This window comes from Micropterus dolomieu, linkage group LG16, assembly GCF_021292245.1.
Source record: "Micropterus dolomieu isolate WLL.071019.BEF.003 ecotype Adirondacks linkage group LG16, ASM2129224v1, whole genome shotgun sequence".
NCBI lineage: Eukaryota > Metazoa > Chordata > Actinopteri > Centrarchiformes > Centrarchidae > Micropterus > Micropterus dolomieu.
Window position 1 is genome coordinate 20,450,393 of NC_060165.1, and position 15,545 is coordinate 20,465,937.

General features: G+C 37.4%; 1 protein-coding gene across 7 annotated transcripts in view; it reads left to right on the top strand.

The window, feature by feature from the left end:
• The window catches only part of dgki (diacylglycerol kinase, iota), an 86,328-nt gene extending 71,654 nt beyond the window's left edge, over window positions 1-14,674 (top strand). For 4 of the 7 annotated variants that reach the window (XM_046072171.1, XM_046072174.1, XM_046072172.1 and 1 more), the window contains exons 22-34: window positions 332-394; window positions 2,075-2,175; window positions 2,763-2,842; window positions 3,130-3,174; window positions 3,765-3,834; window positions 4,453-4,493; window positions 4,606-4,730; window positions 5,819-5,844; window positions 7,230-7,267; window positions 8,607-8,727; window positions 10,000-10,036; window positions 10,182-10,281; window positions 11,305-14,674. In XM_046072171.1, coding sequence (XP_045928127.1) covers window positions 332-394; window positions 2,075-2,175; window positions 2,763-2,842; window positions 3,130-3,174; window positions 3,765-3,834; window positions 4,453-4,493; window positions 4,606-4,730; window positions 5,819-5,844; window positions 7,230-7,267; window positions 8,607-8,727; window positions 10,000-10,036; window positions 10,182-10,281; window positions 11,305-11,415 — 958 coding nt within the window. In that variant the 3' untranslated portion in view covers window positions 11,416-14,674. The remainder of the gene's footprint in view (window positions 1-331; window positions 395-2,074; window positions 2,176-2,762; window positions 2,843-3,129; window positions 3,175-3,764; window positions 3,835-4,452; window positions 4,494-4,605; window positions 4,731-5,818; window positions 5,845-7,229; window positions 7,268-8,606; window positions 8,728-9,999; window positions 10,037-10,181; window positions 10,282-11,304) is intronic. The other 3 variants (XM_046072177.1, XM_046072178.1, XM_046072175.1) reach the window with 2 other exon arrangements.
• The last annotated feature ends 871 nt before the right edge of the window (window positions 14,675-15,545 follow it).

The following is a 15,545-nucleotide window of genomic DNA, read 5'->3' on the forward strand; positions in this document are numbered from 1 at the left end:
CTCCTCCTCACTTCCTCATCTCTTTCCCTCTCCTCCCCTCCTCATCTCTTTCCCTCTCCTCTGCTCCTCCCCTCCTCATCTCTTTCCCTCTCCTCTGCTCCTCCCCTCCTCATCTCTTTCCCTCTCCTCACTTCCTCATCTCTTTCCCTCTCCTCTCCTCCTCATCTCTTTCCCTCTCCTCCGCTCCTCCCCTCCTCATCTCTTTCCCTCTCCTCTCCCCCTCCCCTCCTCATCTCTTTCCCTCTCCTCTGCTCCTCCCCTCCTCATCTCTTTCCCTCTCCTCTCCCCCATGCGTTCCTCCTCTCTTCTGTGTGTGTGTGTGCGGCGGTAGTATTCAGAAGGTGTGTGCAGCTGATCTGCGCCGCCTCTCTGCTCCCCCAGACTCCTTCTCTGTGTAAGTACTTCAGCCCTCTGTCACTGTGCGTTACATGTGTGTGTTTGTGAGTCGTTGACGTCGTGTCACTGGTTTGACAACATTTGATTTGATGATATTGAAACCAGTCAGTGTTTGATCACTGATACCAATAAGTGTGATTGATTAGATGACAGAAACCAACATATTTTACATAAAAGGCAGTTTTTCTCTCAATTTATCATTTACAATCCTACAATTCACTGTTTTCTTCAGCTTCAAAATACTAATTAATTAAATTATACAAAATATCTGTGACAAACATTTAGTTTCATTGGATTGATTGTATTTGCCATGACATGACATTTTTACACATAATTATACACATGTACATTATTTAGCTTGAATTTCTTTCCTTTTCTAACTAGTCTTTTAGCTCAACCTTCACTTTATAAAGTGTGTGTGTGTGTGAGAGAAATAAATCTGTGAATACTTAACATGCAGCAGTTATTTACATTATCAATTAAGTGATCAAATATGTAATTTAATTAATCATTTAGTCCATTAAAAGTCAAACTAATGACAGAAAATATAAAAATAAAAGATAAAAGATATTCAATTTATAATGATGTAAAACAGAGACATTTGGTGCAGGTTCAATTTACAAATTGATTCTTTTGGCTAATAGTTTTAGATCTTTTTGAAAATTGTATTTATATTTCTAGTTCTAATATACATTTATTACTTTAATCCCTCTAAACAAACTTTTAGTCAAACATCAACAATTTGTATTCAGAATAACTAACTTTAAAGGTGTTAAATACCGACACAGAATTTTTGCAGTACAAATTCTTGTCAGTGCTGGATTTAAAAACTCATACTGGTCAGATGCAAGTTGTGTCGTATTGCGTTGGATGTGTGTTAAGAGAGGGAGACTGTATGGCAGCATGCTGAAGCCTCTCTGCTTCTAAATGTGCTTCTTGTCTTGATTTCTTCCTGCTGTAGTCCTTTTACCTTTAACTTTACCCTGAGCTGTGCTCATTTTACACCTGCACCAGTCCCTTTGCACTCACTTGATGTCCATACCCTTCCCCAGAAAAGCTGTTTTCATAATTAGTGTACCAAAAAGTTTAATGTACATTAATTTGACACCATTTCTGTTTCTTCTCAAGGTAAGATTTTGAGCTTTTGAGGCTGGGTAGATGGGTAATTTTGCCAACAGCGTTTTCTCATTGTGGTTTTGCTTATCGCCCACCGTGTTTCTGACGTCAGTATTCTGCCTTCATCAGCCTCCATCCTCGCTGGAGGCAATATTGCCCACAAACATTGACTTCAAAATGTGTTGGCCCACCTCAAACTCAAACACAGAATCAAGGTTGTGTTGCAGGAGGACAATAGAGCCCTTTATCTTTACAGTAAGCGCCCTGCTACTGGGGGAAGCTTACTGTAAAGATAAATAGCTTAGTACTTTTTACAAACCTCGAGTTATCACTTTGAGCTCAGTTAGAAAACTTCTGGTCAGTAACCTAAGTGTGAATAAATTTAAACCATGTTAACGTCAACAAAGCCAGACAGATGAGGAATTGAATATCATTATGTTGCAAAGCTCAGATTTGTTTTTTGATGTCTGTGCGTGCACGTATGCATACAAGTGTACTTATGATTGTATGTTTGGACATGTCTGAATTATGTGTGTGTCCACGTACATTTTCTTTTCTCCAGTCCTCACTCAGTACCTGATCGCCTGCGTCTTCGAGTGAATCGGATCAGCCTCCAGGAGTACGACCGACTGCAGTACGACAAAGAGCGACTACGAGACATCTGTAAGACTCACTGAGATCAAAATTAAAGTGGCTATAATCAGTGGATCTACCTGTATGTGAAAGTGGTCGCTCACAATGATTAACCCGATTACTCTCAGTTCTGAGGAGAAGTGTTCATTATTTTGATTTTACAGCCCACAACGTTACTGTTTTGGTTCACTCTCAACACTGTCGAAGTGTTATTTTCAGACAATATGTTTTCAGCTACAAAGCTCTACAAACCCACTGTACGCTACCTGCTCAGCAGCAGACAGCTGACCGACGCAGTGAGCGACTGGCTGGTGAACATAGTGGAGCATTTAGCAGCTAAAAAGACAGATTATTTCTTCAGGAGCCGGTAGAGAACAAAAAAAGAGCTAAGTTAGAGTGATTATTAGACTTATAATCATCACGTGACCAGAAACACACCTCCTAATTAATAATAATGTTAATAATGTAAAGTTTGCCATATATGGTGATAAAATATCTATGATGTGTTTTTAGCTTGTTTTTGCTTACTACAAGTTGCCAGACAAATGCAGTTAATGCAGCTTTAACCTATTTTTTCAACACATTATGGTCTAAAGTGTGTGTTTTTTGTGTTCCAGCCATCCCAGTAGGCATTGTGGTGGTGAGGGGGGACTGTGACCTGGAGACATGCAGACTCTATATTGACAGATTGCAAGAGGCAAGTTTTCATTATGCTCATCGTCACTTTGATTTTCTTCTTGCCTTCTCCCTTCTTCTGTTACTTCCTCGTCATCATTATTTCACGATGCATGCGGCGGCGTCGCTCCACTCTTGAGTTATTTTTGGATGGATAAGCAACCAACACCGCTGGGAATGCTGAGCTGATCTTTTAGCTGTGTGTCTCATGTGGGAAACGTTCACTAACAGAGCTAACATCTGTGGACGTTTCTGATGTAAATGCTTGGCTGTTTGTTAACCTTGAAACCTGTCTGCTGTGCTTGCTAGGACTTACACCAGGCGCCATCTACTGGCCACAGAGTGCACTATCAGGTATATCACTTTTGGGTGTCTTGCTGCAGGAAAAGTTTGATTATTATTCATTTTGAAGGCTTTTTTTACAATGCCTAACATCTGTCATAATTTCAATGACTTTTCCCCAGAATATTATTCTTGCAATGTTGCATTTGGACAGTTACCCATATAATAGTTATGGTAGTTTTAGCTGTGTTTGCAGTTCCATAAAACTTGAAAATACATTTCTGCACCCTTTAAAATGAGGAATTCACCTACAAAAACTACAACAATAAATAAAATCCAGGTTTTACAGACTGACACCCATGTTAAGTAAAGTCCTGCCACACTGGAGAACACATTTCTGGACATGAAATATAAACAGTATGTTGTAATAATATTCAATTTAAACTACACTATACGCTGTCTCATTGTCTGGATTGTCTCTGTCTTGCTATTGATTGTTTAACTGCTCAAAAATAAACACTTAATAATATCTTTCTCCATCTGGAATTCTGTCTTTGGCTTTCTCTCTCTTAAAATAATTCCCCATGTAAACTTTATGACATGCAGTTTATTATTTAGTAAAGGGATGATAAAGATCACAGTGTCTGTCTCTTTGTCTTCAGGATGAGTGCCGAGGCATCCCCAGGACCAGTTCAAACAGTAGACTCTCTGCCAACTGGAGCTTCTTGGATTGTAAGTGACAGAAACGCCGACAGATGTTAAACCAATGAGGAATGTTTCATTGAAGTAAGAGACAAAGATGAACACAAATGTCAGATTGCCTTTATAAAGATTTGAAAACAAAAACCCCAAATTTCTTGTTTGTTTTTGTTTTTTTGACACAATCAAATATGTAAAACCTTTTTTATTGATGATGGCACAAATGATTTGTGATCTGAAGCACATCATTTTAGATCCTTTGTGAGCCAAATCTATTCCCTAAAATATACCCTTGTTAGCATGTTCACTTTCACACCTTCTATTCTTTAACATCACTCCGCCTCACTAAAGTGACTAGTAAAAATATAGTATTTTTATTTTGTTTATTTGTAAAGCTTGTTTCTTAACATAGTTACAAAGTGCTTTGAAAAAGGACAGCAAAAGGTAACAACCTGATAAATGGATAAAATAGACAATATAATATTGTCCAACTCAGTTAAACAGAGATTTAAAATAGTGTTTTTAATGGTTGTTTTAAAGAAAGTTAACTCCAAGCAGCTAGTAAAAGTGACACAATACAAAACTCAGACAGACATTCGTTAACAGATTTTTGAAGTGTCTCCTATTGACATGCATGTCTCTGCTCTACAGCCACATCAGCTGACCGCTTCTATCGCATTGACAAGGCTCAGGTAAACATGACTTTGTGTGCTCAAACGGTTAAAATAAGAGTTCAGAAATCACTGAATTGATGGATTTTTGTTTGATTTTTACTGAAATGTTTGTACGCATGTGTTTTTGTAGGAGCACCTCCACTTTGTGACAGAAATCTGCCAGGACGAGGTGTTTATCCTGGACCACGAGGGACCAGTGGTGAGCCAGGGAACGTCCACGGGGATGCCTGATCTGGTAGTGGAGCCTACTGCAGGGTACGTAAAACCTTTTTTAAACCAGCTATGTCCCACTGAGGGACATACGATTTTATACTTGTACTCAGAAAGACAGTTACACATGTGCATTAATTTATGATTAATTAAATAAATTGATAAACATGTGCTCTTGCACATATTTTGAGTAAATATTATAGATGAACTTCTTTCATTATATCATGGGGTAGTGCTGAAACTATTAGTTTAACCAAAAGAAAATTAAATCAAATTATTTATTCATTTATCAACATCCACTGGTTCCAGCTCGGGTATAAAGCTTTGCTGCTTTTCTCCGTTTTATGTCGTGGTTAAATGAATATCGCCATTCTCAATCACAACTCGCGAACACATGGTCAAGACCCGTCAGTTTGTAACAATGGGGATCCCTAAAGCGTCATAGTTCAACGCAGTTGGGGAAGCCCTGTAGCGTCCGTTTTGGACGGTAAAGGTAGGTGTATGATATTTAACAGAAAAGCCAGAGTAAGGAGGTGGTTGTGTTGGATGGAGGGCCAGAAGTTGGACTTGCAACTTTTCGATCGGTGTTTGTTTCATGTGAAACAAAAAGTCAATATATTCTTATTTAAGGTATGTAGGTTATGTAAATTGCATAAGTAACATTACTTAACTTACGTGTTAACAGATGTACATATTTTAACCCAAACCATCTTTTCCTAAATCTAACCAAATTACATTTCACATCTTTAAAAAACTCAAAATAAAAAACAGCAGCATTTTATTTTGACAGTTCAACCGGACATTACATATTTATTGTTAATAATTTGACTGCGGAGCCCTAAATTAAAAAAAAACTAAAGGGGTACCAAAGAATAAAATCCTCACATTTGAGAAGCTGCAACCTGCAAATATTTGCCAATTTTAAAAGGATTATTTTAAAAATAGTTATTAATTTTCTGTCCGTCCACTTATTAATGAATCAATTAATCGTTGCAGCTCTAAATCTCATAACTGTTGATGACTAATTTTGTTGGAGGAAGAACTTCAAAGTTTATGATTTTTTAGAGTAAACATTTAATCAGAAGCTTTCCACATAATCACATTTTAATTCTTTCTGTAATTTATTTTCCCAGGTCTCCCTTGACAGCTGACGAACAAGGTAGAACACACACACACATCAGAATGTATAAAAACTCAAATCTTTTTTAGAAAAGATATTATTTAATAAATCCTCGTTAATAAGTTGCACATTGACTTTTATTGAGTTGTAGTAATTATTGGAAACTCAAACTGACATGAAACACATGTTCTTTACAAGTATACTTTTAACCACAACTGTATATCTGTAAAACATTGTCCAGTCAAAAGAAACTAGGCAACTGTTTCAGCTTGAAGTCGTGTGTGTGTGTGTTTCTTGCTAAATATAACCTTAACAGGTTTCAGTCTGTGTTCAGGCTTGTGATGATTAGAACAATAATGTCTCAGGAGACTTTTTCTGGAGAAGTTGGAGATGTTTACTGCAGCTGGGTTGACTGGTTTCATAACAGCAATAAGTCAGTGTAATTCCAGGGACTCTCCACCTTAAAGAGAAATTTGCTCGTCACCCTGACTTGTCCTGACATGTTTTATGTACGTCCACTTTCAGTTTTGCACCTCCAACAACAAACAACACCATATTTTCTTGTACCGCCTCTTCATAAATGTCATATTCACTTTGTTTAGTTGTTAGCTTGTTTTGTGGTTACAAATTCAAATTCTAATTAGCTAACAATATTGCCAAAGCTACATATAAAGGTCATAAGGACAATTAATTTCATACATTTCATTAGATAAGCGCTTAAAAAATTGTAAGCAGTCCAAAACTGCAGATACAAAAGACGTTTTTTGGTTCCCCTCCTACAGATTCTGAAATCCTGGTGTATAAATGCTTCTAACACACATGCATTTAAGGTACACACAAGGCAAAATAGAGGCAGGTATGTTAGTTACTTAGTCTTAGCCGGTTTTTATTCTGCTACAAGGAAATAATCTGAACTTTCACCTGGCTGGACAACACAGACAGGCGGTGGATTTGTAGGAAAGTGAAACAGAAAGTTCAAGAGTGCAAAGAGTCCCTGCAGAAACGCCCTGCAGTATAAAAGAGGAAATACATTTTTGTTTATTTTTATTTTCCCACTTAATCTTGGAAACAATGCTTCACTTTGAATGCATTTATTGTTTTGCACACAAACATTCATCATCTTCCTACTTCCCTGTGCAGGCACACAGGGAAGTAGGAAGATGATGAATGACTGACAAATACAGTTTCAAAGCAGAGGGGTGGTTGGTTAAAGATGTGATTAAAAAAGAAAAATCCCTGAACTTTATTCCCAGTTAGTCATTATTACCACAGGCATTGTCTCAGTGTTTCTTGGACATTTCTAGAAAAAGGGGAAGATGGACAGACAAACTGGTTTGTCCACGGAAACTTGTCAAAGGTTTGCAGCCCAACCGAAGCTTTGTTATCCTGCATGATCTCACATGATGATTTCTGTCTGCTTACAGCTCTGATGACGGCTGCCAGTAAAGGGGATATTTCCATGGTAAGGACAAACATATAGACAAACAGACGCACACAGAAAGGAATCGCTAATTCAAACCAGTTTTACCTGTCTGTATCTGCTATACTCCACTGGGATTTACAATGTGTCCTTCAAACTGTCTGCTTAGTTTGTTCTGTTCAGCATCTCTCTTTCACCAGCTGAGGAAAAGGATTAATGATTCACCATAAAGCCAGTTCATTAAATCATTTTCTTGTCAGCAAAGTACTGTGTGATCAATCTTACAAGTTAAAATGTTTTCTATAACACTCTTAAATTTGAAAAGTACGCTGAATGTATTTTAAAGTTCCATGGTCTGTAAACCATGCTACATAATAAAAAATACATGTCACAAAGTTTAAGTGTTGTAAACGACACAAATAAATGATTTTTACCTGCATTCATTCAGTGTAAATTTGATTTAGATAAAGCGGACCTTTCAGCTCGCTGCCTTATATGATGCATGTTACTGGTTGGGAGTAAGACGTTTCTCTTAAACCTAAAATCAAGAAGCGACTTACTGCGAGTTGATACAATAATATGAGTAAAAATGAAAGAGAAGATTAGGAAATATGGCTGAAATGATGAGTTACTTAACTGTCAATAGTTTTCAACAAAACAAACAAATGTTTTAATCGATTCATTTATCAGATGCTGAACATTCACTTTTTCCTTTTCTCTTTTTTAATGTGAGGATTTTAAATTGTAGCATGTTTTTTGTTTTGAACTTTGGTCATACATTTTAAAGACTGAACAATGTATTGTAAAAAATAAGCTATAGATTCATCTATAGAAAGGCAGATCAAATGTGCAAATTAAATATTCAATACATTTTATCTTTTATCTTTATTTTCTATTTTCTAATCATCAAGTGTCACTTATAATAGAAAACCAGTGGCCATAATAAAATTAAAGACTTAAAAATGAACAGAAACAATAAAAACTTAAATGAAATGTAGTTTTATAGTTAAGCTTCTTAATTAACGATTCTTCTTATGCTTAAGAAGGTTTGTATTTTATTATTACCCTAAGCTTCAAGATGCTTTTGGGAAACGAGGCCCTGGTTTGTTTGTAATAAACAAATGAAAAGTGTTTGTATGAGCAAGAGAAGGAATCTGAGTAGAGCAGAGACAAAGAAGAGAACCCCAACTTTAGAAATTCAAACCTCATCTGCAGATAATCCCGTAACAAATGGCATCACATCACAATGGTGAATTGGGGCCATACTCCATGCTACCATTTACGCTTTAAATCCCCAAAGCTACAAATGAGGGACCTGTAAAGTTCTTGTTTTAAAAGATCCTAATCCACTTCTCTGTTTTTTTTCCGTCTATGTCTCCAGCTGTCGGAGTGTGTGCGTCGAGGCGTGAGCTTGCTGGTTAGAGACTCTGGAGGCTGTTCTGCGTTACATGTAGCTGCCCAGAACGGACACACAGACGTGGTCAGCTACATACTGCAGCAGGGTGAGAATGTGCATGATGCACATGTAGGTATATGCGTGTGATGATTATATTTGAGATACTGTATGTAGCCTTTTGAACAAGTTAGCTGTGTTTATTACTGTAAACAAACAGCTCTGCTTATATGTTGTCTTTAAAACTTCTGCGTGACACAGCACAAAACAAGAAAACGTGTTGCCCTTCAGTAGACATTTTAACATGTCTAAAGTTATAAACACTACACTTCAGCAAGATACAATTCAGCACATGAACGTGGGGCAGTAAGGTTGACCTGACAGGCAGGTCAGCAGCAATCTACTATTCCACACACCAGCCCAGGTGGTGGCGGTATGCAGTTAGTTTGCTTACCGCCATTAAATGCAAAAGAAGAGGAGGGTCAGCAGCAGAATTTTAAAAAAGAGATTTATGGCGGGATGTTTAGAATAAAACTCCTGAAGTTTGTCCGAGATCGTTACGATGTCTCATTAAATCCCGTGTCGGCGAGGGATGATCCGGCCCTGATCTGCCCCCTAGTTGTTTCACGTTTAATCCTGCACAGTGTTTCCCACAGGATTTTAAGAGACTATGGTGGGTTGGCCTTGGACCCTCTCGAGGGGTCCAGCGGCGGGTCCAGCAGCAAGCCCCCCGGAAGAAAATCTTGTACATTTTAAAAGTAAAATGCATTCATTTGGTGCAAAATGAAGAGGCAATCCATGAAGAACTTTGTACGCTTGTAAACAATGTTGTGCTCTAGTAAACTATCTGATCATAAACCCATATATAGCTATAGCTATAAATGGTGATGAAACAGCAACAAAAGTCAACAAATTTATTTAATGTTTTTCCAGCAACCCTAAATCAAAGAATAGAAAATAGAATAAATAATTTCCCTAACATTTTACTGTTGTTTTTTTTTTACTTTTAATGGACACATGTTTTATACTTTCTGTGAAAATAATCCAGTTAATCTTATTTCCATACTGGATAGACGTTGTCACTTGCACTAATTTCATCAAGTCTGACCCAGTTTGATAAATTATGCTTCATAGCCACTCTTCAGGTCAGACTCTCATACTGCAACACTTTGTAAAGAGAGAAAATGACTGCTTGTCAGCTCGTACTGGTCCATTTCAGTGGATTTACCATAAAGGCTATAATACGTGTGCACTACAAATTTAGGTGCGGCTAGCTTAATTGCCTTCTCACAGAGGAGTGACAGAAACAGCCCGTAAACGTTACCGTAGTTAACTCAAAAAAATGTGGTTGCTTATGTTTATTCTGTTTCTTCCTCTTCAGGCTCTAAAGTGCTGCTGGATTTGACAGACAGAGAGAAGTATGTTGGGAACTTTTAATTTAGTTTTTTGTGTAGGCTTAATGTTTAAATGTATTTATGTATATATATATCAGATTATCGTTGAAGACAAAGACACTTTATGGTGTGTGTGTGTGTGTGTGTGTGTGTGTGTGTGTGTGTTTAGAGGGGACACTGCATTGCACAAAGCAGCCTCTGAGAAGCAGCATGCCGTGTGTCGATTGCTGGTGGAGGCCGGAGCGTCGCTCGAGAAGACCAACTTCCAGGTTCACACTCACTCACACGTTACACCACAAACCACACACTAACTGTGGACTTTTCCCATAAATTCAGCTGAGTCATATCAGCTCATCGACCTGACATGTAAATGATCTTCAAAAAAAGTTCAAAAACCATTCTGGGTGTGTCTGTCTGGTTTATTTTGTACTTGCTGGGGATATCCCAACCAGCCATGGAGGCGGGTACAGAGATTTTTTTTTTACACCTCTGTATCAGCTTTAAAGAGCCTGATCTGTTCTGGGTTCACCAGCTGTCAAATCACTGGAAAAATTGTTCTGTTAACCATAAAATGGACAGAAACAACCACTATTATTATTGGTAGTATTCTTTGTGCATTTGTGCCTGTTTTATTTGATAGTAGCTATTACTAGTGAGGAAAAAGAGAGAGAAGGGGGATACGGATAGAGGATAATATATGCTGGACAAATCCAGCTACATAAATCAAACCTACATGAGTTGGAACGGTGTACAACAAAACCCCCCCGGACAGATTTGAACCTGGAAAGCTGCAGTTCAGTGGGACACATCTTACAAATCTAGGCCTCCATGATGCCCCAGAAAGCAGCGTTTTCAATTAATCATATGACAGCGAATGTCTGCAAACCACGAAAGTCAGAGACAATTCTCATGTGCACCCCAACAGAGTGGGCCAAATCCAAACCTTCCTGCCACAACAGAAAAGATTTACCACTCACAAGTAAAAACAAAACAGTATACATGTTATTACAGCTGTCTTGTGATCCTGTCTTTGGAAAGTTTTTAATATTCAGTGTCTGTTGTCAAAGAAGAGGTTTGTGGTTAAAATGTGTTATATCACTAGTTCAGCTTTTCAGGAGTAACGATGTTCTGCTTTTCTTTGTTTTCTATGTGGGGAACTGAATATGTTTGGGCTTTTTGACTGCTGGTTGGATAAAAACAAGCAATTTAAATTGTGTCAACTTGAGTTCTAAGACAAATCGATTGATTGGGTAAGCGGCAAATTAAGGTGTGTGTGTGTGTGTTTCCACCAGGGGAAGACAGCAGCGGACCAAGCGCAGGGAGACTCTGAGCTCGCCACCTACCTGAGCACCCAACAACACACATCTGCTGCCCCCCGCGAAGACTTGGAGACGGCTGTCTGAGGCGCACATACACTCATACACACTCACTCGGTGTCTCTGGACTCTGCACACACTCGTAGTGGAGACGAAGCTGGGAGAGAAAAGTGTAACAAAAACAAAGTCTGGTCAGAGTCAGTGTCTCACCTCACATCAGAGGAGAGAACGGCTTCAGCTCACAGCAGCACTGCAGTGGAGATTTTAATGGTCAACTATTTATTTGTATTTATTTATTCATATTCTATTTATTGGTTGAGTGTAGAGATTGACTGTATGACTAATGGCGGCTCAGGATGCAACTGCACTTTGAGCAGCCGTCTCGGGTCGTGACTTCACTTGTGGTTTAGGGGAGCCGAACTCATGAAAGCTGTTTATTTTAGTCACAATTCCTACTTTAAGTATCAGTTTATTCGTGCAATCATTGAAAAACTGTTATTTCTGTTGAAAATAACCAAAATTACATTTTTATTTCAGAACTGATAGAAATACTAAAAGCTTTTATGTTTACCCATAAAACCTGTGTGCCAAAGACATTGCTTTGATGTAGTGTCAAATCTAAACCCCAATTTCAGTATTTTCCCTTGCATCTATCGCAGTGGTTTGTTTTTACATTCTCCAAAACAGATTGCTTTAATACCAAATGATTCATTCAGCATCCCCATTACAGGTTTGATAATATTACAAATTTCAACTGTCTCAAGTCGTAAAACTTTAGTTTAGAGTTCCTTTTCAAACTACAGCTACAAACTAACATGTGCACATCAAAATTAACATTTATTCGTTTTAAGGTGTCACAAGCCACAAAAAAAAGATTGGGAACCTCTGCTTTAATCCACAGTGTTGGAGCCATTTGTCCTTAACCTAAATCATAAAACATCTGACAGCATTTGGTTTCCAGACCTGACAACTCTTGGTGCAAAATATGGTTTTAAAAAAATCTGGGCTGGACTTTTAAAGTGGTCAAAAGAATCTTAAATTGAATTCAAAAACAAATGGCGAGCTAATGTATTAGAGATACTGCTCAATTACGTTTCATTAAATAACTAGATTTATGGCTCTGTGTGGTCATTTTTAAGTTCTAAACTTTTTTATTAGTATCCTGTTTTTACTCATTCCACCACATGTTGGACTTGTTGGTCCCCAGTGGAGTTTGACTGGTTCGATTGTTGAAGCCTGACAGCTGACGGATGTGCTCATTATCTTTTTCTTAAAAATTTATTCATAGATTTAGTTTTTTCTTGTCTAAAAGTCTCTGAATAGGACTTGGGCTAAAACATGTTAAGACACTGAGGATATCTTGAATTCAGAGTGGATTTTGAAATTGGGAAAATATTATACATTTTAAAACCCATTGATTATTCTAATTGGCAGATAAATCGATAATTAAATTAATCTGGTTGCATCCCTTATTCAAAGCATCACAGGAGTAAAAGTCTGTTAACAACTTCTATCACAAGATTTAATTATTTTAAATCAATTAAATTAAAATGTCGCATCCAAACAAAATTAAATCATATTAATCATATTCATCACTGACTGAAACAGATCACATTATTTAGAAAGCACCGGCATCGGCCCAGTATCAAGGACAACCAACACAGTATTTCATCCATAGGTCCTTGTGCAGGTGTGATTAGAGATTTAAAAAAGGCTTTTTAAGCATAACCACTTACCTGTTAATTTTCTAACGTCTGATTTTCCAGCTGCCGTCAAACAAAGACATATTTAAACTTTTCACACTGGGATAGTGTGTATCTGGTACTCCTGACCCAACAAGGCTTTTCACATGCAGCTTGTGTGTGTGTGTGTGTGTGTGTGTGTGAGATAACATTCCCCATATCATATCAAATTCTCTGTGCAGTATGTACATAACTACAGACTGTGTGTTGTGTTATAATAGTGTGTGTGTCTTTCATGTGAGTCTTTTCATGTGTATCTCAAGTACACATTCCCAAGTGTGTGTGTGTGTGTGTGTGTTTGCAGCATTTATCCAAGCAGAAAAGAAAAATCTGAGCCATATTCAATGCAATATAAGTAGATGACGTCTTTTTGCATTTCTCTATTAATCGTTTACATTACATTAATGTTTTAACGTAGTCGACCATTTAGCACTGAGGAGTATTGAATGTGCAATTTTACTTCAGTGCTGGTTGGGTTTATGATTGTCTTGTTATGTTTTGTTGTTTTGTTTTGGGTTTTTTTCATTTGTGTGCATCTATGTCAGTGGATTGAACTTTCAAACGACCCTGTCAGGTCTCTTTTGATATAACCTGTTGTATAAAATTGATATAGAAATTAAGAACTGCTTTACCCAAGAATTTGTGGGGACACTGAAACATTTAAAGACTCAGATGTGGCCATCATAGAAGTCATACTGCCGTCATTTATGTTAGTTGTAAATCCCCTTTTCAGCTGCCACGAAGATTCACAGACATTTTAGTGGTTGTTTCTGTTCATTTTCATTTTGTTTCAGTGATCTGACAGCCGGTGAACCATCTCTGAAAAAAGAGATGACACACAGCATCTCCAGTACAACAAAAGACAAAACATTAAGATTAATCGTTAAGTTTTGTTTTGAATGTGTCGCGTACATGAGTTATATATGTTTTTAGATATTTTCTCTGTAATTAAAAGTGTTAAATTAAAAGCTTTAAAATTGAAACTGAAAGAAACTGTCACCTGTGGCTATCACAGTGTAATAAACAGGCCAAACTACCTGCTTACCTGCACGTTCTCTGTTTTGTCATCCAGTATTTTGTCATGGTTGGGTCCATTTCAACAGTGACAGTAACAGAACATGATGAATCAGTATTGTTGCTTTTGTTACCTACTTTTTAATATGCTCCTGATTTAGAAAGGCTGCTGCCCGAAACTATGTTTTTGAGGTGTCCTAATGTACAAATTGAACACCCCCCCCCCCCTCCCCCCTTTAATTACAGGGAGAATATATAAACATATTTAACTCACATATGCGACACATTCAAAGCAAAACTTAACCATCAGTCTTAATGTTTTTGTCTTAATGACAGCCATTCAGATCAATCAATTTTAAATAGCAATGGTATAAATTAAGATAAATGGCTTTGGGATGATAAAACTATTTTAAGTGTTAAATTCAGGGGTGTTGATTTATAAAGAGAAGAAGAGTGATTTTAAAGGTGACCTATTAAACTGCTTTTCCAGTCCTATATTTTAGTTCTGTGACTCCTGTATGGCAACTTTGCATGTTTCAAAGTTAAAAAAAAAAAGTTTTTCTTATACTTATTCTTCATGTAGGCCTTCATTTCAGCCTCTGTCTGAACAAGCTGTAGATGCTCCTGTCTCTTTAAGGCCCCTCCTCTCAAAGCCCACTGCCTTCTGATTGGCCAAGACCTGAAGGCATGTTAGCAGGCTGTTGTTGTTGCTGGGCGGAACAGGCAGACTGAGCTATTAGTGTGGGAGCACATGACCATATATGGAACAACAGCAGAGCCCTTGTTCAAAACAGCAGGGGAAATCTGAGGTTTCTGATTTCTTATAAATGCTTTGACCTCATATTTTTAAGCATTGGCCATGTTTAACATGAACATCCAACATTATAACATTGTAGAAAAGTCATAAAATGTGGAAAAGCATGAGGTCTCCTTTAACAAAAATCTTTGCTTTTGTTTACAATATATTTGATGTTCCGCTGCATGTCTGAGAACTTTATCGACTAAATCCACATTTCAAGCCAAGTTCCTTTCTTTTCACAAATGTTTATTGGCAGGACTTCTACGATGGCTACCACATGTCTACATCCGACACTGAGACCTTCCTCTGAGTGTCTGGAGACTATAAAAGATTAAATGTATGTAAAGGAAATCGTTAAAATGAACGATCTGTAAATGGTGAATACATTTTCTAAGAAGTGGTAATAAGCTAGGCCCGCTCTGAATGACATACACACGCGCTTCTTATCACTCTTTCATTTGAGTAGAAACATGACTTTGTATTAAATTGTGTCTCTCATCGGTGTTGGTTATGCATGGCATTTTCTTACCTCCTTTGGATTATTTTCTGGTAATGGCATAAAAAGATGGCATTATTGTTGTTAAAACTATTTAACTATTATAATTTTAAATTATTTCTACCGGAGTTTCCTCTTAGGTTGGACATGTGTTTGGTATTTTTTT